Raw genomic sequence first — 24177 nt, 5'->3', positions numbered from 1 at the left:
CAACGTTTGTGGCCAGTTCTGGGGCCAGTGGTCCTTGAAGCAGGGCATCCGTAGGTACGTTTTTACCATCTCAGGATTCTTCTTTGAAATTTGTTTCTTTGCTGACCTTGGCTTTCAGTGATCTTGTTCATACTACTGAGAGTTTCCGGAGTTCAAAGTTGTCTGCTGGAAAAATTGAAAAAGAATTCAGCAACTTTGATGCTATTCTGGAACCTTATCGAGAAGAAAATGCCAGGCTCATCCATGAAAATAACGAAATACACTTAGAGATTTTGAAACTGAAAGAACAATCAGAGCATCAGGTCAAAGGTAATATGAACTTTTTGTATGATTTAGCTAAGTTTTGGTAGTTCGTAGCTCTTTCTCAAGTATTCAGTATATTCTCAGTTTTTCTGGTGGGTGGGTATGTGTTTTTTCATTTAAGAAATTTCTAATACTATTGTAAATTGTTGTGTTTTTTTGTAAATCTCCTTTAAGATTTGAAAACTGCATTGAGGAAAATTGAACATGAGACTGCAGACATGAAATTTCTGAATAACCAGTATATACATAAAATTAGATCACTAGAGAAAGAGAACAAAGCTAAGACTGAAAAAATCCAGCTGCTCCAAGAGAAAAATCTGCAAGCAGTGGTGCAGACCCCAGGTACAGTTTCAGTTTATAAGTGGTTCTTTGTACATTTTATTCCAGCCCTGCTACATTTTCATTTACTAGGGTTGTAGTCCTAGGAAGGCACTGGCAAACCACCTCTGTTAGTCTCTTGCCATGAAAACCCCAAAAGGGTCACCATAAGTCAGCTGCGACTTGACGGCACTTCACACACACACACAGTACTACACCCAGTGATTTTTGACAAAATTCAGCATACACCATTGGGAACAAAATTTCTGTCCAAATGCTTGATCTGCAGCAGCTGTATGAACAGGTCATTTACAGTGCCATCCTAAGGGAGGGGGGATGGCCTTAGGAGGAGGCGTGACCCCGGTGCCAGTGTAAATGCCTCTTATGCCGTTGAAATGGGCACTTATGCCTGCATTGCGGAGCTGTGTGGCAGCGCCATGCATGGGTGCCAGCACTGCCATGGCGGCAGCAAACCTCCGCACAGGGGTTCACGCCGGCGCCAACAGAAACATTCCTGGGGGCGGGGCTGACGTTAGTCAGCTCCCTGAGCCCCTTTGTCCTGGGAACACCCCCTTTTGCCAACCTGAACTTATGCCAGCAAAAATGGTGGTGCAGCCCGTGGAACTGCATACAGCAGTTTCGTGGGCTTTGGGGGAATTTTCCTGTTTGAGTTGCTGTCCACGGCGCAGAAAACTGCTCAGGAGGTGGCACAGCTGTGCTGCGGCTGCACCGGCCGCCGCACAACTACCCTCCCCCCTAGGATTGTGCTGCTATTTACATTGGTGGAGGAAGCATTTCTACATAATATGTCCTTTTTCAGTCCCCTTGAAATCAGCAGAGAAGCTCATGCAGGTGGTGGGAATTCTAGGTGTCCACTGAAGGGCTGGAGACTTCAAGAAATTGCTGTATTAGGACACATGTCAAGGAGAAAGTGTAATTGCCTCTGCTCTTAGGCTGAGCCATACCCATGTATTTCAGTCACGATGTGGCACCATATGTAAAGTATAGGCTGCTGCATCTGTGGACAACCCAAAATATAGTGTTGTAGAACCATTAACTAGTAATTTAGAATAACTTTTTAGTTAGTATAAACAAGTTCTGATCATCCCTGTACTACTCTTTGGCATCTTGTACTTCTCTGTCAAGCATTATATACTGGAAATGTAAATGTGTGTGTGTGTAAAGTGCTGTCAAGTTGCAGCTGACTTATGGCGACCCCCTTTTTGGGGTTATAGCATGATTCTAAGTTGTTGTTTTTTGTGCTGTCAATCACAGCAGACTTATGGCCATCCCTGGTGGGGTTTTCAAGGCAAGAGACATTCAGAGGTGGTTTGCCATTGCCTGCCTCCGCATCATGACCCTGGTGTTCCTTGGAGGTTGCCCATCCAAATACTAACCAGGGTTGACCCGGCTTAGCTTCTGAGATCTGACGAGATCAGGCTAGCCTGGAGCAATCCAGGTCAGGGCCTAAGTATGATTACTCAGAAATAAGTCCCATTGAGTTCAGTGGGTCCCTGATATCAGAAACAAAAACTCTTAGGGTTCCCCTCCCCCAAATATTGATGAGCCTTGAAAACCCTACGGGGTCGCCTTAACTCATCTGTGACTTGACGACAAGGGGGGAAAATAAAATAAAAGAATTGATGAGTGAAGTATGTTTGGGTTCATTTTTAAAGTTATACCTTTGCAGGTGGCAGGAAAAGAAATATTCCATTCAGGCGTCAACGTATGCAAATAGATCAACCAGTCCCTCCCTCAGGAATTGATGCCTATCCAGTTCCTCAGCCAGATGACCCATACATTGCAGATCTTCTTCAAGTGGCTGATAACAGGTGATTGGTGTACCATTTAAATGTGTAACTATTGGTTATGCTGTTCTAACATTTCTCTCTTGTCCTCCACAAAGGAGTTATAAGTAAATAAGTAAGCCCTCAAGATGCACAGGAATCAGTTTAAGTCTCCAACCCTACTGTGTGTGGGATTTTTTTTTCTTAATTGATAAAAAGTGTACTGGAAGAATCTCCATTTTGTAGATTGCTGTGTATGTATTCCTGTGTTAAGGTGGTTTTAAAAAATTAGAGGTACCAAGGTGGTTTAAAAATTATAGGCACCATTAATATTGAATATACAAAAGACCAGTATCTGTCTCTGTCTGTCTGCGAAGTCTGCCCCCCATCTGCAGATATCTAAATCTGTGACTCAGGGCCACACGGACACTAAACAGATTTTCTTGCAAACCTAGAATCATAGTTGGAAGGGACCACCAGGGTCATCTAGTCCAACCCCCTGCCCAATGCAGGAAATTAACACCTATCTCCCCCCCCCCCCACATCCCCAGTGACCCCAACCCTCCCCCCACCATGCAGGATCCCACAATCAAAGCACTCCCGACAGATGGCCATCCAGCCTCTGCTTAAAGAACCTGGGGACCCCCCAGGTTTGCAGAAAAATCTGAAATGTTAAAAAAAAATTGATTGGAGAGGGTTTAAATTCTCCCCAAATTAAAAATAAACCTTGTATGTGCATATGCATTTACCTTTGTTCTTCATGCTACTGAGTTTAGCTGGGAGCTGCTCTGGGCCTGGCAGTGTTGAGTGGCTGGAACCGCTCTGGGCCTGGAGCCGCTCCCAGACACTACCACTGTGAATGCACTCAAAAGTAGGTGGTGGGCCCTGAAGCTGGGCTAGGCTCAGTAATGGGGGGGTGGTAATTTCCCCCATAAGTCCCACAGCCCCCCTTACATTTAAATATAATGTTTATTAGTTTGCTTTTTTACAAATAGAGTGAAAAATGCAATGAAAAAGAGCTACATTCCTTGGTGTTAATATAAGAACATTGGAAAGTTGTATGTAATGAATTGTATGCTTGGAAAGAAGGCGGCTAAGGGGAGACATGATAGAGGTCTTTAAAATTATGCATGGTTTGGAGAGTGGACAGGAAGAAGCTTTTCTCCCTCTCCCACAATACTAGAACGTGAGGTCATATGTTGAAGCTGGAGGGTGACAGATTCAAAACAGATAAAAGGAAGTATTTTTTCACACAACACTTAGTTAAATTGTGGAACTCCCTGCCCCAGGATGTGGTGATGGCTGCCAACTTGGAAGGCTTTAAGAGGGGAGTGGGCAGATTCATGGAGGAAAGGGGTATTCATGGCTATTAGTTAAAATGGATGCTGCATACCTATTCTCTCTATTATCAGAGGAGCATGCCTATTATATTAGGTGCTGTGGAACACAGGCAGGATGGTGCTGCTGCAGTCGTTTGTGGCTTCCTAGAGGCCCCTGGTTGGCCACTGTTTGAACAGACTACTGGACTTGATGGGCCTTGGTCTGATCCAGCAGGGCCTTTCTTATGTTCTTAATACTATGCACATTTTGTGTTTTTATTAATGTATTAAAGCACCGTATTATTTTTCTGTATTTCTCACACTGATTCCTTTCAACATATGGAAGTAACTTACTGGCTTTTGGTCCATTTCTCTCGTGGCCAGAGATCATGGTGATAAAAATGATCTGTCTGAGACCAATACCTTGTTAGTATGAGATTCCTGAATGAAACTCTATACCAATAAAATATATTTCAGAATTCATGAGCTGCAGCTGGAAGTGGCGGACTATCAGGAAAGATTAGAGATAGCTGAACGTGGAATGAAAAATTACAGCAAACAGGTAAAAATAAGATCTATTTTTTAATTCTGTAACCAGAAGATTGGTTTCTGATGACCCTGATGGGATTTTTACAGTTGACGTATATGATGTTTTAGTTTATTTTTTTAATATAATCATATAATCGTTTTGTTATGTGAAATTTCTGTGACTTCCGAATTGTGTTTGTATACATATTGTAGTTTACTAACAGTGCATTCCTAAAGAGAGTTACTCCAGTCTAAGCCCATTCAGTTCAGTGGGCTTACACTGGAGTAACTCTCCTTAGGAATTCACTGTAAGTGTTTGTATTGGGCGACCAGCCTGAGAAAGTCTAATGAGTGTTTTATGGGCTACACTGTTGAGAATAAGAGACTATTTTTATATTATTGTCAGTCTGTATAGCTTTTGACACTGGAAAGGTCCATAAGATTGGGGTAGTGGCACTGCCTCTGTGCCTCCACATCCTTTCTGGTAACTCATTTGCAGTTGATCATTTAGTCACATGAGGGACGATGGGAACCACTGGTGCAAATAAGTTGGGAGTGTGTACAAAGCAGGAATTGTTTTTTGATGGCTGACATCAGTTATGGGACTAGCATTCCATGATGTCTGTTCCTGTACCAGGTGCGTTTAATACAAAAGCCCTGAGCTGGTGCTTCCAGTATTTCAAAGAACTCTCAATTTTGTCTTCATAGGTTGAGTTACGAGATGCCGAAATTGAGCGTTTAGCAGTAGCTCTGGATGGTGGTCGCTCTCATGATGTTATATCTCTCGATGCCAGAAACAGAAGTAATGAAAAAATTATTGCTCATTTAAATTTGCAGGTAACACACTTAAGGCTCTTAGATTTGTCCAGAGCTCTGCTAGCTGTGAGACAAGCTATTTTGAACTGGGTTTCTCAGCACTGGAACTGCTTCAGCAAAAATAAAAATAAAGAAAATTACAAGATTTCCCTGACAGTACTGCCAGATCCCTCATAACATGCAAAAGACTTCTTGGGGCCTATGCCTCATCTTGCACTATCCTATCCTTTCTATAGCTACTGTGTCTCAGCACATTAACAAAGCAATAGTAGAACTGGTGAAACATCCTGACTTGACTTCTTTTGCCGAAAGCTTCAAGTCATCATTATGCATTAGCTGCCTGTCAGCCATGGATTCCATAGCTTAAGAACAGAGAATGCTGCATCTAACAATTATAAGGGATTTGCTGAGAACTAATCCTGCCTATCCAGCATAGATATGAAGACACTACACATCAGTGATTTCATCCCTTCCTGGTAGACATATTACAAAAGACCTGCTCCTGCGAACACTCATCCCCACTGTCCGTGCTGGGTCGGTATCTAGCTGCCAGTCGAGCACTTCGTCTCCGATCCTGCACAATCCTACGTGTCCGCCTCCTGCTCCGTTCCTGAGGGGAGGGTGATGAGGGGAGGGTGAGCAGAGACAGCTGGCTTTCTGCAGCCAGCTCAGAGCTGCAGGGCTGAGGAATTGCTGCGCTGGTCCCTGGCTGCGGGTTCGGGTCTGACCCTGCAGGGGCTGCTTCTTCCAGCGCCACCTTCGGTGCTGGCTGTGTATAGAAACCAGGGCTGCTGGCTGACTCTTCATCAGAGGAGTCATCGGTGTCCCCTGGACCTGGCTGGGCCGTGACATACGGTGGGTTATTCTCACTGGGTTATGGAGGAGTTACATGCATTTCCTCTTAAAGATTGTTTTCACAGCTAGAAGATATTCCAGCTCTCATGTGGTCACTATAATTCAAAGCCTTCCATGACTTTCACATGACTTGGTGTGCATTCATCCCCTTCTGATAATATTATCCATATGGTGGGAAAATGTAAGCTTGATTAGCTGGGCATTGTATGTGGGGCTGCCCTTGAAAAGTGTTCTGAAACTTCAGGTGGCCCAATCTTGAGCAGTCGGGCTGTTGATAAGAACCTGCTTGAGGGATCATATTATTTCCATTTCAGAAGATCTTCGTTACTTCCTATCAGTTTCCAGGCACAATTCAGAGTGCTTATTTTAATCAGTGATCCCCTAGATTGCATGAAACCAGGTCTCTGAAGGACTATCTTCTCCTATATGAATCTGCCTGCAATCAAGATCTTACGATCTTGGCTATTAGAGAAGGCTTTTTTCTCTGGTGGTGTCCCAGCTTTGGAACTCCTTCGCCAGGAGATCCATCTTGTGCTATCATTACTATCTTAGATTCTAGATTAAGGACATCCCATTTATTTGAACTTTTAATAGTAATTTTTGTTTTATTTTATTGCTGTTGGTTTTCTACCACTGATTCTAATGTTTATTTTCTCTTTTAAAGTTGTGAATTTTATCTGAAGTTTGTGAACAGCACTGTAGATTTTTTTCAAAAGTGGAAAGGTAGATATAAGTATGTCTGAGTAAATAAAAATGACTAATCTTCATGAATGGTACTACTTTCCCAGTTTCATGAATGTGCAGCCACTTAGTATGGTGTTCATTTATTTTTAGGTTGAATTTTTGCAGCAAACAAATAAAGAGCTTGAAATGCGCATACAAGATCTTTTGGACAGTAGGAAAAATGTGACTTGCGAGGTGGCTCATTTAAGCAATAAAAATGAAGAACTGTGCCAAGAACTGAGTGAAATAGATCATTTGGCACAACAGTTGGAAAGACACAAAGAAATTGTGCTGGAGACAGCAGATAAAGAAATCGGACAGGCAAAGGTAAGGGACTTTTTTTTGTTAGAACATCAAGAATACATTCCAACTCTCTTTGAAAGTTTTCAGGAGTTGTATCTGCTTTAAAGACATTTTCTTATTTTCTGCTGTTCCTGTTTTACTTCCCAAAATTTAACGGTAATAATTCACTACAGGAAATTATTAATGTAGGATCAGATTTCGTATGGAGCTCTATATTCCTGTGTTGTACACACATACACACACATGTGGGTTTTCCATTCCCTTTATTTAGGACAGGGTCATCTGTTTCATGATAAAGGTAGGTTTGTTCTGTAGTTAGAAAGAAACACCACACACTCACACACCAAGTGCCTTTGAGGATGCTGGCTTGAACATTCTTATAAGAACATCTTCAGCCCCACAGGAAGGATAAGCTGTTCCATTTGGGATTGAGGGGACCTCCTAGGTCCTGCTGGATCACTTTGAGGATCTCTCTGTAGATTCACTTATGTAAATCTTTCCCTGGTCATTTATGTTGCCACCAGAATCTTCTGTAGCCATTCAGCTGCTCCTCAATTTGTGCTGCCTTCTGGGATATTTATGACATGTGCTGTTACTTCCAGGTCTGTGGGTTGAGTAACTGGTCCCCCATGTAGCCCAGTTCTAGTAAAAAGTGATGGCAATCATTATGCTTGATTGCAAAAACCTTTTTTTGCAATGCTATATAGGAAGATGACTGGGAAGATGACTGGGGAAGGCACTGGCAAACCACCCCTTAAACAAAGTCTGCCTAGTAAACGTCGGGCTGTGACCCCATGGGTCAGGAATGACCCGGTGCTTGCACAGGGGACCTTTACCTTTTTACCTTTGTATAGGAATATAAGCCTATATAATATATTCCAAATATCTTCAGTGCTTACCTGCTCTTTTCCTCTAAATTACATTGTTGTAAGTTCTGGGCAGAACATTTAGCAATAGGTTTTGATTCCTTATTAAATTTTAATTGACATCTTTCTCATGTTTTATTAGGCAGACATTCTTAGAATATAATTAAGAGAAACAGTTTCTACCTTCTCTTCTACAGAGAGAGAAGAGTGTAGTGGTTAGGCGCGGTGGACACTAATCTGGAGAATTGGGTTTGATTCCCCACTCCTCCACATGAAGCCAGCTGGGTGACCTTGGGCTAGTCACAGTTCTCTTAGAGCTCTCTCAGCCTCACCTACCTCACAAGGTGTCTGTTGCAGGGAGAGGAAGGGAAGGAAATTGTAAGCTGTTTTGATTCTCTTTAAAAGGTAGAGAAAATCGGCATATAAAAGCCAACTCTTCTTCTACCTTATATAATAACCTATTTATAAAAACCCTTAACCATTATTAAATGTTGTTGCTTATGATTTAAAGGAAGAAATTAAAAAGAAGGACAATGAAATCCAAGATTGTGAAGAAACTATAGCCAAACTTAAATCGGTAAGTAGTGCTGCTTCGTAAACTGAATTTAGTTTAACATTTTATATAATCTTGGCTTAAATCCAATAGGTATATGCCAGAAACAACTCTTAGCAGTAGAAGAAAGTTGTAGTATCTTTATTGCACTGTTGGTTTTTCATGCCAGTTTCGTTTGTAGTGGATTTATAAACAAAAATGTAACAAATCAAACATTCTTGTATTTATTAGAGTTAACTCCTGAATCTTTCAAAATAGTGGTACCAAATTATCTTGACTGGAAGAACTTGTGTGTTGAGTTCTAATAAGGATGACAGCCAGTTATCATATTTTATCGCTTGATCACTCTTTGATCCTTTTGACATACAGAGTTGTCACAAGGTTCAAGAGAATTAAAAGAGCGAAATTAAGTTAAAACATTTAGTGGATTTGGGGTGGCTTTCAAGTTAGCCCCAACTTCTGAATAGAGAGAAAGGTAGCCATGTTGAAATCAGCTCTGCTTGAGTGGGTCCAGTCAAACCCCATTGATTTCAGTGCTGAAGAGTAGCTTGAGGAAGCAGTTCCTCCCCCTGCCCCACGCTCTCGCTAGAATGAAAATTCTGCGCTCTGATGTCTTCTTATTCTTTTCTGTAGACCAGGGGTGGGGAACGCCAGGCCCGGGGGCCATTTAAGGCCCGCGAAGTCATTTGGTCTGGCCCTTCGTGGGTCCTGCCAGATCTCTAGCTCCAAAGGATCTAAGACTGGCGGTTTGCCCCCTCCCGCGGACAGGAATAGCCTCTATTCAAGGCGGATGTGAGTTTGTTTTGCAGAGAAAAGGAACTTTTTTTCCCCTTGCAGAAGAGTCATTAGCTATGGGGCTGCAAGGACCACCCAAGAAACTAATTTTTAAGTTGCTAATTTTGTACAGCCCGTGAATGATGTTACAAATATCCACATGGCCCTTGGCGGAAAAAAGGTTCCCCACCCCTGCTGTAGACAGTGTTCACTATACCAACTTTTGTGTCTTAAGTTGTTTCGGAAATGGTTATTCCTTTCACTCTACCATTATGCGTAAGAAGTAGTATGATAAAGTAAAGTCTTGGCTTCTTTATCGTATTTATGAATAAATTTTCCAATACTTTTGTTATTTCAGGAGCTGTTTTCCTCTCGTAGGGAAAAAGACAGACTAGCAGAGGAACTCTTCAGGAAAGCAGAAGAAAAGCAAACTGTTGAGTTCATGTTAAATCAGGCTCAACAAGAGAACCACAGGCTAGCCAAAAAAGTTGAAAACTTTGAAATTATAGGTGAGCAGGTCATGTAATCAGGTCTGTAGCTCTAAGGCAGACTAACCTGTACCAAAAAAACCCTCACAAAGGAGATGTTCAGTTTCCAGAAACTTCACATATTCCATTTATGCCGCTGCCAAACTGCTTATTATTGAAGTATTTTATTAATGTGTATTGCTCTTACCTTCATTTTTTCTCTTGGATGAATTAGTGAAGCGCTCTTTGCCATGTTTTATACCATTTGTCTTTTATTTGATTTGGCATTCTTGTAGATCATCTCCGAATCCACTCAACTTCTCAGTACCCTACTGGAACTGAGACACCCATAATAGTAATGTATTCTGGATGCTCAAGCATCAGTATTACTGAATAGAACTTAAAATGGCATCACTTCTAATAGCAGAGTCTCCACCACAGAAGCAGTTGAAATGGGAGGAGGGGAGGGGATTCCCCCCCGCGAGTCTTGCGGGCCCCACTTGTGTGTGTGTGTGTATAGTTTGCTTTCTGATCATGTTAGCAATGACTCCTCATTTAGCATACCTATCACCTTATGTGGCACCTGCGCTAACCCCACTGATTCACTCCTGAGCTTCTTCCCCCATATGCTTATGGCGGAGGTGGGAGATTTGATGCTGAATTTGGGTGTTGCAGCCTATAAAAGGAAAAATACAATGTTGTGGGATCTTACAGTCCCTGGATCCACTTCCTGCACTTCTCAGGTTTTGTAAATGGAACACAGATGAGACCTTCATCCCCATTCTCTGGAAGTGGTAGTGGGTGAAATATAGTACAGCTGTCAATTAACCTCTGAAGGTTGATAGAGACTCCGTTTTAGCAGGTGACGTTTAGAGTTAAGAACAATTTTAATAAAGTATTTTGGTTCTGGCAAGTTACTTTAATAGGAATAAAAGTAATGTTCTGTACTGGGAATGGTAACTTTTGTAAACATGCACATTACCTTATGCCTCCTTCATTATGGCAAAAAGACACCTTTTTAGGTGTTTGATGCAAATTTAAAAAACCAGTTTATCAATTATTTGCGTAAAAGGCTGATAGATTAAGCAGCTAGTGTATGTTAAACATAGGTGGCATTGAAAAGTGACAAAAATGAAAGTTTTTTTTAATTATTTTATAATTGAGGGGATACAAAAAGGAAAAAAGGGAAGGATAAACCGTTTGATATACAAAAACAATATAGCAATTTCAATTGGGAAATAAACTCAGTCAAATACAGTAACATATTACCAGCCTAAGTACTGATCAAATGCAGTATAATATATCTAAAAAAAGTAGAAATCATTATAAAAATGTAGAAATCATTCAAACTATCTAACTGTTACAGATTAAAAATATAGTGTATAGAAGCCCAGAAATTACTTAGCAAATAGTTGAAACATGTTAAATACAGCATTGCCTGTTATTCATTTTCGTGCTGGTCAGTATACGTCATTCATTTGATTAACTTGAGGTCATGTAAGTATAAAATGAAAGTTTGAACTCCAAAATTTACCAGTCTTTACTGCTTTTTTAAGCCTTGTGGGGGATTTTGAAGTAGGAAGGTTACAGATGAGCTTGATCTTACAGCCCGAGTAATTACTTCTAGAGTACTTTATTGGTTTATGGTAACTGTGTTCATGTTCCTTGGTTTCATTTTCTTTCAGAACGGGAACTTATTATAGAAACAGAGAGAATGAGACTAGAAGGTGGCATTGTACTTGGGGACAAGTCACCATCTCGTCTAGATGCCTTCGTAAAGACTATAGAAGAGGACAGGGACCACTATAAGCGAGAACTGGAGTATCTTCAAAAGGTTGTGAAACGAAGATTAAGCCCATTGCAAAAGTCTCCAGAAAAGGTAATGTCTGTCTGTTGTTTTTTTCTTTGTTGTTGTTCATTAGATGTTGTTCCTTCAAGTCCCAAAAAACTCAGAAACATCAGCTTTTTCACTGTTTTAATGGTTTCATGCTAGTGCTCAGAAATGGCTGTCTTGGTTTGTGGAAGGGCCAAGATACCTCAAAGTAGCAGGTGTAATTCTTTACTCCATTTTTATCCTACAGAACTCTGAGAGATAAACAGAGAGAATGTTTGGCTCAAGATCACCCTGTAAGGTTCATAATGGAATGTGGATTCACACAGCAGTTTCCCCCATACTTTCTTTGACTCAGCTCCCATGGCCACCATTGCCACCCTCTTCTACCAGAGCACTTTAAAAAAACAAAACTCGGGAATTGTTGGATTGCTAGAGCACAAAAATGTTATGATTTACTAGTTTCTGACTTTCATTTTTTTAAGTACATATCTTAATCTTTTCCTAGTTGTGCTATAAGGGGGAGAGTGCAGGATGCACATACCCCCTTATAACTTAATAATGAAAAAGTCCAGGCATACTTAAAAAAATTAAAGCTAGGAACTGGTAGGTCATGGCAATAGATCATTGTGATGTTAGAAAAGGCTGTCCAGTGGAAGGGGAGTGGAGGGTGAGGCAAGAAAAATGGTGCCAGGTGAGCTGCAGAAATGCACACCTTCCTGTCCAAAGCTGCTTTGACAGTGATCTTTCCTAAAAGACCATCCCAAATCAGGTTTGGGAAAGATTGCAGAAAAGCAGGGGAAAACAAAGAAGCAGGATGAATGGAAAATGATGTCATATGGATGCTCCCTAAAATAGTTCTGCTGTAAGGATAAGCAAAACATCTGCATGGAATCAGCCCTGCTGTTAGTTCCCAGTTCAATAGATGGGTGTCTGGCTGCTGCATTCCCTACCTCTGAATAGCCTCTCAGCCTTGATTACTTATGTTAGTAGTGTACGCTGGTCTCTGAAACAATAGGAATATGAATTATTGGATATTGTTCCCTTTAACTAACATAAGCTTGCCTCAGGCATTTTTAACTAAGACTCTCACTGTGCTCATTACTGGGAATATATAGAACTTTAAATATATGGGAGTGATAATACATGCCTCAGGATCCAATGTGGCTCACTACAACTATATTGCAGACTGAGTGGAGAGTTCTGCCCGGGCTATAATTAAATTCTTCCATTCAAAGGGTGGTCAATACATCCCGGCCGCCTTAAAGCTGTACCAGGCAAAGGTTTTGGTGCAGTTAACGTATGGAACACTCTTGGGGCCAATAGGCCCAGGCATGAAGGTTTTGGAAAAAGTGCAGTCCAAATTTTTACGTGGAATTCTGCAAGTACTGAGGTTCGTGCCAAATACTTTAATTCAATTGGAGATAGGTATGATGAGGATTGAAGCCAAAATCCACCTCATGTCCTTTAATATATGGGCTAAGCTAAATGAACAGAAATCCTGCCTCCTTGCATTGATTAGTCAAGACACATATCAGTCCAAATGGTTTGAGGAGGTGCAACTAAACTTAAGGAAACTAGGGTTCTTACCTAGGATTTATTGAAAATGAGTGAAGAGCAGTTTAAAAAAATAGTTAGGCAAAGAGTAGAGGACACTGAGAGGCAGTATGATCTTGCAAGATCGCCTGGTTTTATAGCCTCACAGGAATCCAAGCATTTGATGAGGGCAGCCCCATATCTGATGACATTGGAGGTGAATAAATTTAGGAGAGCTTTCACGCTAGCCAGGTGTGGAGCTTTGCCATCGTCTGTCGTAGAAGGCTGATATAGGAAAATGCCCTCCGAAAGAACTTGCCCGTATAATGGTGAAGAAATTGAGACCCGTGAGCATGTCTTACTGTATTGTCCTCTCCATCATGAGATAAGAGTCAAGACGATCCAGGAAATTTAAAAAAAAACACAATATGGGTCTATCTGATGAAATTCGTACTCAACAACTTTTGGAAGATAGTAACCCATTAATCTTGAGATGTGTGGCTGAACTTTGTGCCACCATATATAAGGCATGGAAAGATGCAAGTTATAAATAGCAAATGCTATTAGATAAACCTTTTAAAAGTTAGAATATGGTCCATTTCAGAAATGGGATTTTATTGGGATTGTGTCGATAATTTTTATCTATGTATTTGTTGAGTAATCAATATTGTTTTGTGATTGTATGCTATTTTGATTTGGTCAAATGACTGTAAATTAAAGATTGATTGGGAATGTATAGTTTAATCATTTAATTTTTCCTTTTTTTGGTATTTCTGTTTTCCAGAGTGATGATCTTAGGTTGGTCACCAGAGAGAGAGATGAGCTGCAAGCGATGCTTGATAACTTTGAAAAGCATATGATACAGATTCAGTCTAACGTTAAACTTCTAACTGCAGAAAGAGACAAACTAAATACTCTATATAAGCAGGTAAACAGATACGAGCCTGGTCAGTTAACAAAGGGGGGTCACTGTAAGTTTGTGACATGAATATGGGAGCTGAGATTTATGGAAAGGTGACTCAGAATGAAGCTTTGTGTAAGTGTAGCAGAGCCAGACTAAGATGTGGAGGCCAAGGTATGAAGAAGGGCTGCTGGGATTAACAAGATTGATAATGGGGGAGTGAGGTTATGTGAGGACGACGGAACAAGCTGAAGTAATTTCAGTGCCAGATTCTGCTCCTCATATTTTGGCAGAGCTTGGTTCATTCTCAGTTTTACGCGCACACACTTTTTCATTTTTCTCACACGTTCAAACTTATCTTTCTCCTGTCTTACATATATGCATTCTTTCTTAGTGTTTGCGCAATGTGTTCTTTTAGTCTCAGGATGAGTTGAACCGTCTACGGAGAGAAACAAGAAGTTGCCTTCTGGTCCAAAGTCACGTGGAAGAGGAGAGAAACATTGCTATGTCTGATTTCAGAAGAGTGGTGGCAGAGAGGGATGGGTTGAGAGAGAAATTAAAGGTCAGCATTTTAACCAATCATGCTTTCTTGTGATTACTTTTGGGTGGCTTTTCGTGTCTCACAAGAGTAGCTCATAGCCCATGGCTATCTTAACCATGGTTCTGGTTACTTCGGTGTTAAGCCCTGAACTCTTGTGTTCTGACATTGCTGTATGAGGATTGCCACTGAAAAGAGGGCAAGCATTTGGGGAAAAGGAAAAAGGATATAAATTCTTACCCTATTGCTTTTCTTGCTGCAACTCTCATCCATCTATTGGCCAGATCTTACAGGAATTCCAGCCAGCTGCAGTTTTCCTTGATTCTCCTAAGTGCCATGTTCCCTAGGCCACCAGATGGTCACTTTTGGAAGATGCTAACCTTTTAGTTACTACCCACTGAGGAACTTAACTAATGTTTAAGTAAATCCTCAGATTTTTACAATAGTAAATAGTTATCGATCATAGCGAATAAAACTTTGTTTGAATAATTTTTCTCTTTCTTTTCTTAGATTGTACAGGAAGAGGCTGCTCTAGAAAAATCAAAGTTGGAAGATGAAATCACAGAGCTGGAAAACACTATTCATAGAGTAAGTGATTGAAGGTACCTGCAGACATCAGAAGTATCAGCTTAAGGATACCTGGGAGGGTGATATCAGCTGGACCATCAAGAGACTGGGATGAGGGGAGGGACCATCTGGATTCTCCCTGAGCCCTGTTGATGCATCAGAGACAGCATCTGTATTGGTCATGGAATCTTCAAAATGGAGACTAGAAGAGGATCTCCTCTTATGAGAGGTCAATAGTTTCTTCTCTGGTTCTTGACAGGAGAATCCATTAGAGTAATAGAGATGACCAGATTGGTTTGTTTCTATCTGTCCAATTTTACTGCTTGCCGAGTTGAATTCAGGGGAGGTGTTTACCAGTTTTTGTTATGGGTATGGGAGGGCAAATGGATCAGGTGGAATACAGAAAAGGTCGGTCTCAGGCAATTTAGTAACCACGCGGAGACTTTGTGGTTTAGAATGGCATAGGATTTCATGGCAACCCATTGGTCTATGACACTTCACACACAACAACCCTAGATTTTCTGTCCTAGGCAGATCAAGATAATGGTGATCCAGAGGGTGGGGAACTTTCTGTGACTCCATAGGCAGATCACTGTCTGGTTGGGTTTAGGCACAATATACCTGCGGGGATGGAGGGAGGTAAGGATGATATTCCCCTGAAGAAGGATAAGTCTACATAGTTTCCTGGAACCTCTGAGATATTTTCTGTTTGGTAGCATTTGACATGGTTGCCAAAGATTTAGAGGGTTTCTGGAATTAAGAAGCCTCGTGAGAAGAAGACATGATTTCTTCTAAGCACCCTCTCCCGTATGCTTGGGATCGTCAAGTGCCCTGGTTATTAGTGGAACTAAGCACTATGAGGTAGTTTGGATAATGTTGAGAGGACAATGCAGGAAAATTCAAGCTGAATCCAACTTAACACAAGTGAAAGCCCATGTTTAAGTCCTACTGCTGTGGTGAGGATGACAGCAAAAAAAAAAAAAACTTACTTCACAACCACTGTTGCATCTGTACTGTGATGACCAGCAGTGCTGTTCTGATTTGTAATACGCTTGTTGCATCTAAGGCTTGAGCAGATTGTGGCTCACCATGATCAATCTGTGAAATACCGGTACTTAGTGGGCAAATTAACTCGTATCCAATCCAGTGGGGCAACCTGAGAATGCTATCAGTGTATTTGGAGCATTAAGACCTATTGCATGCTTACTGGATGCCTGTTCCTTGTAGTTAGTTAGATCTGTAAGTGGAGGGCTTTACTGAAAAAAACAACTTTGGATCCAGCCGAAAAGTACAAGCAAGCATCAAATCTGCCCTTTTTGAGTTTGGCCTTGGAGAAGGTGCTGGAGGAGCTACTTAAGCGGTTTCTGGAGGAAACTGGTTACCTTGATTCAGTCTGGCTTTCGCCCAGGTTTTGGCAAAGAAACAGTTTTGGTCCACTTTGATAGACTATCTGTGTCAGTCCTTTGACAGGGGGAATGTGTCCTTGTTGGCTGTCCTGGACTCATTTTCAAGAAATTCAAAAGATTACAAGAACCTGATAGCTATATACAAATAAGAATAAAATAAGAATATACAAATAAGAATAAAATAAGAATAAAAATCGAAAATTCAATCGAAAGTTTCACAGGTGATATCTATTAATGGTAATCTCCTTCAAAAAATTCATCTCGGTCAGATGATGTAGATACCGAAGACGGAACAGCCTGAGCGGCGTCTTCGTGGTTGGAACATGCGCAGAATGGAAAGCTGAAGCTAAACACCCTGGTAGGATTTCGAAGTTGGTCATGCCCGGTAGCGAAAATGTTCCGAATCGGCTTTACTAGTGAAATATAATAATAATATTGCCATGAAAGAAGGCAGGTACATATGGACTGGACCGGTGAACCTTTTGATTGAATTTTCCATTTTTATTCTTATTTGTATATAGCTATCAGGTTCTTGTAATCTTTAGAATTTCTTGAAAATGACTTGCCATGTATTAGGTAGTACAGTTTGGTTATTGTTTGGTGTCATTATAAACATTGTAAGAATTTGCCATCGTTAGTAACAGGATCTCATCTTTGTATGTTCATAAATTGAGAGCCTTGTGCTGTTCTTTATGCTCTGAGGTTATCTGAGGAAGATTTATTGTGGGAACCCCTTGCTGGAGAAATTCAGTTGGTGGGGACCAACCTGAGGACTTTTTTGGCAGCCCCTTCCTCCGCTCTTTGGAGCTTAGCGGCCCCTGCCCTGCAGGAGGTTCGTCCTTTAGAGGCCTTCTAGTATCAGCAGGAAAGCTTCTTTATTCTGGAAGTCAAGTAAAATTTGCCCTTGTTGTGTGTGTGTTAAGTGCCGTCAAGTCGCTTCTGACTCATGGCGATCCTGTGAATGAAAGTCCTCCAAAATGTCCTATCTTTGACAGCCTTGCTCAGATCTTGCAAATTGAAGGCTGTGGCTTCCTTTATTTAGTCAATCCATCTCTTGTTGGGTCTTCCTCTTTTCCTGCTGCCCTCAACTTTTCCTAGCATGACTGTCTTTTCTAGTGACTCTTGTCGTCTCATGATGTGACCAAAATACGATAGCCTCAGTTTAGTCATTTTAGCTTCTAGGGTCATTTCAGGCTTGATTTGATCTATAACCCACTGATTTGGCTTTTTTTTTGGCAGTCCACGGAATCCGTAACACTCTTCTTGTTACTTATGTTTTAATGACTATTTTTGACTGTTCTGTATAGATTTTAATATTGGTGAGCCACCTGAGTATGTATTTTAAAATCTTCCAATATCTTCCAATAAAAATAATTCCAGCAAATGATAGGGCATTTCTCTGTGCCGATTGCTCAGAACTGTTATCTGTGGACAGTTCTGCCACAGATAAATTGCAAGGTAATATTCTGTACTGTTTCAGGTCTATCCTTCCTTCAGGATTATTTAGATGCTAGAATGGGAATTGTGTGTTTTGCCTTTCAGTGTAAACCAGTAGCAATTTCTGTTCAGAAATCAGATTTTATAGCAGAAGAGTTGCTATGGACTTCAGTGCTGTCACATTCTAAAACTCTTAAACCTCAAACCTAGATACCACAATTCCTATGAAATTTTAAACAAGGTAAGAAGTTAGGATTGAAGCCATAGATTCTGTGTTTTTTTATTTCATTTATTTAATGATCTTACTTGTACGTTGTTAATTTTTAAAATGCTTTCAAATTAAGTGCTCTAAAGGAAGGGGGGAAAGTATATTTACAAGATTCAGAAAATATAATTTTCTTGTTTGTTGTAGCTGGAAACTGAAGACCTTGATCAAACAACTACAGTCTCATTGCTGAAAGACAAAATAACCTGCTTAGAAGATGAATTAAATGTTAAGTCTCATCAGCTCTCCCGGTTAACTGAAGATGCTTCACAATTTACGAGAGAGTTAAGCTCACTTCAGTAAGTTCAGCCATATATTTCATATTTTATTGTTGACATTGGCACTGTATACTAATGCTTTTTTATATTAAATCATTCCATCTATGTTCAAGCCTTGAGAACAGGTACAGGTGGTCTATATCTACCTGACAATTGTACCCTCCTATCCAGAAGCCCTGCTCCATAATCTTCGGTGGCTCAGTAATGAGAAAAAGTACTTCACGTGTATACAGAGATACTTTATTGTTTCCTGTGTTCTAGGGCTAAAACTGGTTTTTTTTTAATGGTAAAAACAGGTTTCAGGGCTACATCTTCACTTCAGTTAAGCTTGTATATTGCATCATTTCCCATTACAATAAATGCAGTTTCATTCCTTAAAGGTATTTGATGTAGAGTTAGGTCGCATATTAGGTTCTTTTCTGGTTATTAAGTTAACCAGAAATGATAACACACTCTCAGGGGAAAGTAAACTTGAAATTGAAGGACCATTTATGGCACTTCTCCTATGGACAATCTTGATGCAAAGTGTCAGCTTTTAGAAGTGATCCAAAAATAAAGCACTGGCTTTAAAAAGTGTAAATACTTGCTCTTTTAATAAGTAGGTTTTTCAGCTATAAGATCCTAATGAAGATATGATAGGAAGTTTGGTTCTCTTCATGGCATGATCCTGTTCCTTGGCAGGCTTTTTGGATTATGTTCATGGTGACATTAAAACCTGCATTTTGTTGGTTTTCTTTACCCTAAATGGGCATTGATTCTTCAGACTCCTAAATGAACAGATACAGAAGTCCCTGGATGAAATACAGCATCGATTCTGTCTTAAAGATGACGAACTTCGTTCAGCTCAAGAAGAAATTTTGCTGCTAGAAGGCAAAATTGGTATGTGCTGCTCTGTATCTTTAAAAAAACGTATTTTATGACTTCTGTGTTTAACCAGAGTTGGAAGAGACTTTAAAGGCTCGCTAACTCAACTCCCTGCCGTGCGAGTCAGGAGCATCTGTTTCCCTTCTTCCCCAAATCAAATTGGTTTCGAAAACAGCATCTAGTAGCCCTTGAGCTGAATTGGGCCCCATTTTCCCATCACTCTGTCTTTCCCAGGCTTTTTGAAAATGCTGAGAGGGATGTGGCTCAGTGGTACAGCATCTGCTTGGCATGCAGAAGGTTCCAGGTTCAATCCCTGACACCTCCAGTTGGGACTAGGCAAGTAGGTGATGTGAAAGACCCGTGCCTGAGACCCTGGAGAGCCACTGCCGGTCTGAATAGACTGTACTGGCTTTGATGGACCAATGGTCTGATTCAGTATAAGGCTGCTTCATGTGTTAATGTGGGCGATACACATTGGAGAAACTTCTGTTCCTTGTGAATTGTTTGCACCCTCATTCTTCTGAGCCGTTTTTCATCTGGAAAAAAATGAGACAGAGTGAGAGAGAGCATAGTGTGTGAGAAGCAGCAAATTCTGCTGCTGCACCAGTCCAGCTGAGGAGCACAGAGTGAGAGAGAGCATAGTGTGTGAGAAGCAGCAAATTCTGCTGCTGCACCAGTCCAGCTGAGGAGCACAGGGAGAGTGTGTACAAGAAAAAAGCACCTGCTTCTTTTCTTTGACACTTTTGTCTTCCTTCAGGGTCATGTAGAACAGCAAGGAGTAGCCCACCTTTGGCCGTTCTCTTATGGCTGATCCTCAGGCAGGATTGTAGCTTTTGGAGCTCGTTAGCTATAAGGGAACTAGCTTTAAAAGACGTTGGCATTCTGTTGGGTTGGCCCTGCACCTCCTACCTCCATTCAGAGTAGCCTGCCAGATAAATGATTTGCCAACCAACACAAATTTAGGTCAGATTGGCTGGTCATAAGGTGAATGTACCAGCGTGGCGTAGTGGTTAAGAGCAGCAGACTCTAATCTGGAAAACTGGGCTCGATTCCCCCACTCCTCCACATGAGGCCTGCTGGGCTTCACAGTTCTCTTAGAACTCTCTCAGGCCATGCAGAGGTAGGCAATATCAAACCACCTCTGAATATATATATATATATATATATATATATATATATATATATATATATATATACACACACACACACACACACACACACACACACACACACACACACACACCTTTATTGGCATATAGAAAAAAACACGTACATTAAGATAGATCCGAGTACAAATGGAAAAATTGGATAAACCAATATCAAATCAGCCATTAAGGAATGCTACATGCCATTCATGATATCTGATGGCTAACTGTAAAAACCTTGCAACGGATTCAATTATTTTGGGATTTCTGTGTGATCATAAGGTAGGATGTCCTAATTTCATCAGAAAGTCAAGCTCTGGTGACCATAAGTCTTTGATTTGTTTTTAGACACAAGGCTGCATAAGGTACACATTTTGGTGTTGTAAGAATTTAGATTGTATTATTTCAATGTCCTGATTTAAGGCATGATTCCATATTGGGATTCTATAGACAAGTTGAGAACTTTGCATTAAAAACCTTAGAGCTGCTGGAACATATTGATGTCCTTTGGTAACTAGAAACGTGTAATCGCCAATGCACTATTTTGAGCAGAGTCTATTGTGAATTTCCTATGTGTCACCCAGCTGGCTCTGGAATGAAAATATATTCCTAAGTATTTGAACAATTTCACCTGTTCGATCAAATTGCCTCTTATACCCCCAAAGAATACCAGGGTTGCTATGCAAAGGAAGGCAATGGCAAATCACCTCCATTAGCTTCTTGCCTTGAAAACCCTACAGGGTTGCCCTAAGTCAGCTGCAACTTCATGGAACTTTACACACACAATCCTGTCACAGTTTTCTTTGTCCTTTTGACTAGGTCATCTCCCATGCAACTGGTGCTTATTTAACTGTCCAGAGTTGCTGGAGAACCCCATACATTGCCAATTCCCTTCCTTCCCTGTTGCTTGCTTTCTCTGTCCTTCTTTGTCCCATACCTTTCAGCAGTACAAATACCTTCTTTTGTGTGTCCCCATGTGCCTAACTGAATTTAACTGGAAGCTAGAAAGATCTGACAAAATGCCTTGAGTGACATAAATTTTAAATATGTTCACCTCTGAACATCTCTTGCCTTGAAAACCCTACGGGGTCATCATAAGTCAGCGTGCACACAGGTACCTCATGCAGATGTACCCAGTTAACTCAAGCAAGTAAGCTGAACTCACCTGTACATTTGTTTGTTTATGTTTAGTTGCATTAAATAATAAGCATGCTGCCCAGGAGGAGACCATCAGTGTGCTCAGAAGTACCGTTAATCTCTTGGATACGGAGAAGGACAACCTTCAGGAAAGCGTAGATGAAAAAACGGAGAGAATTGTTTGTTTAGATGACAATCTAGCCAACAAGGTAGGTACATCCAATATGACATTGTTCAAGTAATCTGTTTCAGCTCCACCCTTAGCCCAAACTGCGGACTATGGGGTAAACAGTTCTTTTCCAAATATATACCTAAAAGAAAGAGAATTTAAGAAACTGGTTGCCATGGAAGATGAGTAAACAAAATATAGATGAAATACAATGCTTGTAAGTGTAGAATTGTGCATATTGATCATGATTATTAAAACTGGACTCTGAATCCAAGAAGCTGGCTTTGTGCCATTTCCAGGTTCTTGAAATTCATCACACACACAAAAAGTCAACACAGTGTTAAAAATCACAACATTGACAGAAAATAAGACAGCAACCATTGTTTTTTTTGTAGTCCAGGTCTCAAGAGTACGGCAGTTTTGCCCAGGCCCAGAGATCTGTATCCCTGTGCCTGAGAAGCTCACCACCTTAAATAATACCTTGAATATGAAACAGACTTGCAGTAACAGATATGGCCAAATACTAATGGATAGCAAGCCTCCTTCAGCTCTACCCTCCTCGTTTTTTTCCTCCCTCAACTTTGATTTTATTCCCACGCTCTCATAACTTTACAATTGGATTACTGTAAAATGCTCTAGTTTGGGCTGCCCTCAAAGACATCCTGGAAGCTGCCGCTGGTTCAAAGTATAGCGGCTCAGTTGTCAGGAGCTAGCCAATGGGATCGTAATTCATCCATCTCAAAACACCTACACTGGCTGCCAGTTTGTTTCCAAGTCCCAATTCAAGGTGCTGGCTTTGACCTTTAAAGCTCTTCGTGGTCCAGGACCCACGTTTCTAAAGAACCATCTCCTCTCACAAATCCTTATACACCAACTGTGGTCTTCAGGCTGCTACCTATTGGCTGTTCTCCACTTAAGGTGGCCTGCCTGGTGTCAGCCAGAGGGTGTGCCTTTTGCATTGTAGCTCTCACTTTATAGACTGGGCTACCTGATGAGGAAAGGGGAGTACTGTCGTTAGAAATGTCCAGGAGATGCTGCAAGGCCATTTTATTTACCAGGGTTTTTTAATGGGGTATGAGTGTGTTAAGTCAAAACGTCCCATCTTTAACAGCCTTGCTCAGGTCTTGCAAATTGAGGGCTGTGGCTTCCTTTATAAAGTCAATCTATTTCTTGTTGGGTCTTCCTCTTTTCCTGCTGCCTTTGACTTTTCCTAGCATGATTGTCTTTTCCAGTGACTCTTGTCTTCTCATAATGTGACACAAAATACGATAGCCTCCGTTTAGTCATTTTAGCTTCTAGGGTCAGTTCAGGCTTGATTTGATCTATAACCCACTGATTGTGGGGGGGGGGTTTGTTTGTTTTTTGGCAGTCCATGGTATCTGTAACACTCTCCTTCAACACCACAATTCAAAGGAATCTACTTCCTATCAGCTTTCTTCATTGTCCAGCTTTTACACCCATAATAGGGAATACGATGGCATGAATTCACTTGATCGTGCTTGCAAGTGACACATGGGGTATAGCCTGTAAAAATTGGGAGGGGGTAATCTGGGGTTTCATACTTTTGTTTTTAAATTGTAATGCTTTAACTATAGCTTGTAAGATACTTTGAAGTACGGAGAAAAATGGCATGTAAATATTTTACTAAAAAAATCTTTCCATAGGAAAAATCTATCCTCCATTTACGTCAAACACTCAATCAGCTGGAGTCCTCCTTAGAGTAAGTAGCAGCACTAGAAATTATTGCTTTAGGCTGTTAAAGTTTCATCTTGTAACTACTATATTTTTTAATGAGAGGATTAATTATATTTATAATTAAGCCTTTGCATGTGAACTGCAATTGCAGAAAATAATTAATGGGATTGCAGAAAAAGGTTCCTTTCAAGAAAGGTGAAGCTTAGAAAATACTACGAGAGATTTACGATTGCTTATCGAATTGCATCTAAGCTATTACTATAACTAATTTCAAAAACTTGGCCCCTGTGCTGATAGTGAAATATTTTTTTTGCAAAAAATAAGACTGCAAAGTTGAAACAGCACTTCATTGTTAATTAAGACTTTTTAGAATTGTTTTTCCTCATAGGGCACTAAATATAACAGCAAATTCCATGATGTAACCCTACCACCAACCCTCCCCCATCCTCTTATAAATAAATTTATTTAATACACTCCAAGACCAATAAAATAAAATCCATATAATAATTCAGACTTCCAGTATCAAATAACTTTTGAGAAAGAAACGGTTTAAAATAAAAAATTCACAGAATTATACAAAAAATTATAAAAATTATAGCTAAAAAGCCGATATATGGTTTACCCAGGTTTTCCTAGTCTTATAAGCTATCCATCCAAATTTGGTGCCTTTGAAAGTGATCTCTTGATTCTTATCTGCTAGCATAACTGAGAGAAGAGTCCTTCTATTTTTACCGGGATGGTGGGAAATTATGGGGGTAATCAGAGTTTCCCTAATTTGACTATAGATCTTACAGTC

General features: G+C 40.6%; 1 protein-coding gene across 1 annotated transcript in view; it reads left to right on the top strand.

Moving 5' to 3' along the window:
* CEP135 (centrosomal protein 135) overlaps window positions 1-24177 on the top strand; it is a 38188-nt gene that overhangs the window by 1320 nt on the left and 12691 nt on the right. The window contains exons 2-17 of the mRNA XM_056855081.1: window positions 119-309; window positions 478-645; window positions 2312-2453; window positions 4205-4289; window positions 4964-5092; window positions 6761-6976; window positions 8330-8395; window positions 9504-9654; window positions 11298-11491; window positions 13764-13907; window positions 14299-14442; window positions 14929-15006; window positions 18241-18392; window positions 19135-19250; window positions 21572-21726; window positions 23351-23406. Of these exons, the coding sequence (XP_056711059.1) occupies window positions 119-309; window positions 478-645; window positions 2312-2453; window positions 4205-4289; window positions 4964-5092; window positions 6761-6976; window positions 8330-8395; window positions 9504-9654; window positions 11298-11491; window positions 13764-13907; window positions 14299-14442; window positions 14929-15006; window positions 18241-18392; window positions 19135-19250; window positions 21572-21726; window positions 23351-23406 (2187 nt within the window). The remainder of the gene's footprint in view (window positions 1-118; window positions 310-477; window positions 646-2311; window positions 2454-4204; window positions 4290-4963; window positions 5093-6760; window positions 6977-8329; window positions 8396-9503; window positions 9655-11297; window positions 11492-13763; window positions 13908-14298; window positions 14443-14928; window positions 15007-18240; window positions 18393-19134; window positions 19251-21571; window positions 21727-23350; window positions 23407-24177) is intronic.

The sequence above is a fragment of the Euleptes europaea genome, chromosome 9, assembly GCF_029931775.1.
Source record: "Euleptes europaea isolate rEulEur1 chromosome 9, rEulEur1.hap1, whole genome shotgun sequence".
Taxonomy (NCBI): domain Eukaryota; kingdom Metazoa; phylum Chordata; class Lepidosauria; order Squamata; family Sphaerodactylidae; genus Euleptes; species Euleptes europaea.
Note: the sequence above shows the minus strand (reverse complement) of the source record. Positions and strands in the feature narration are given on the sequence as shown.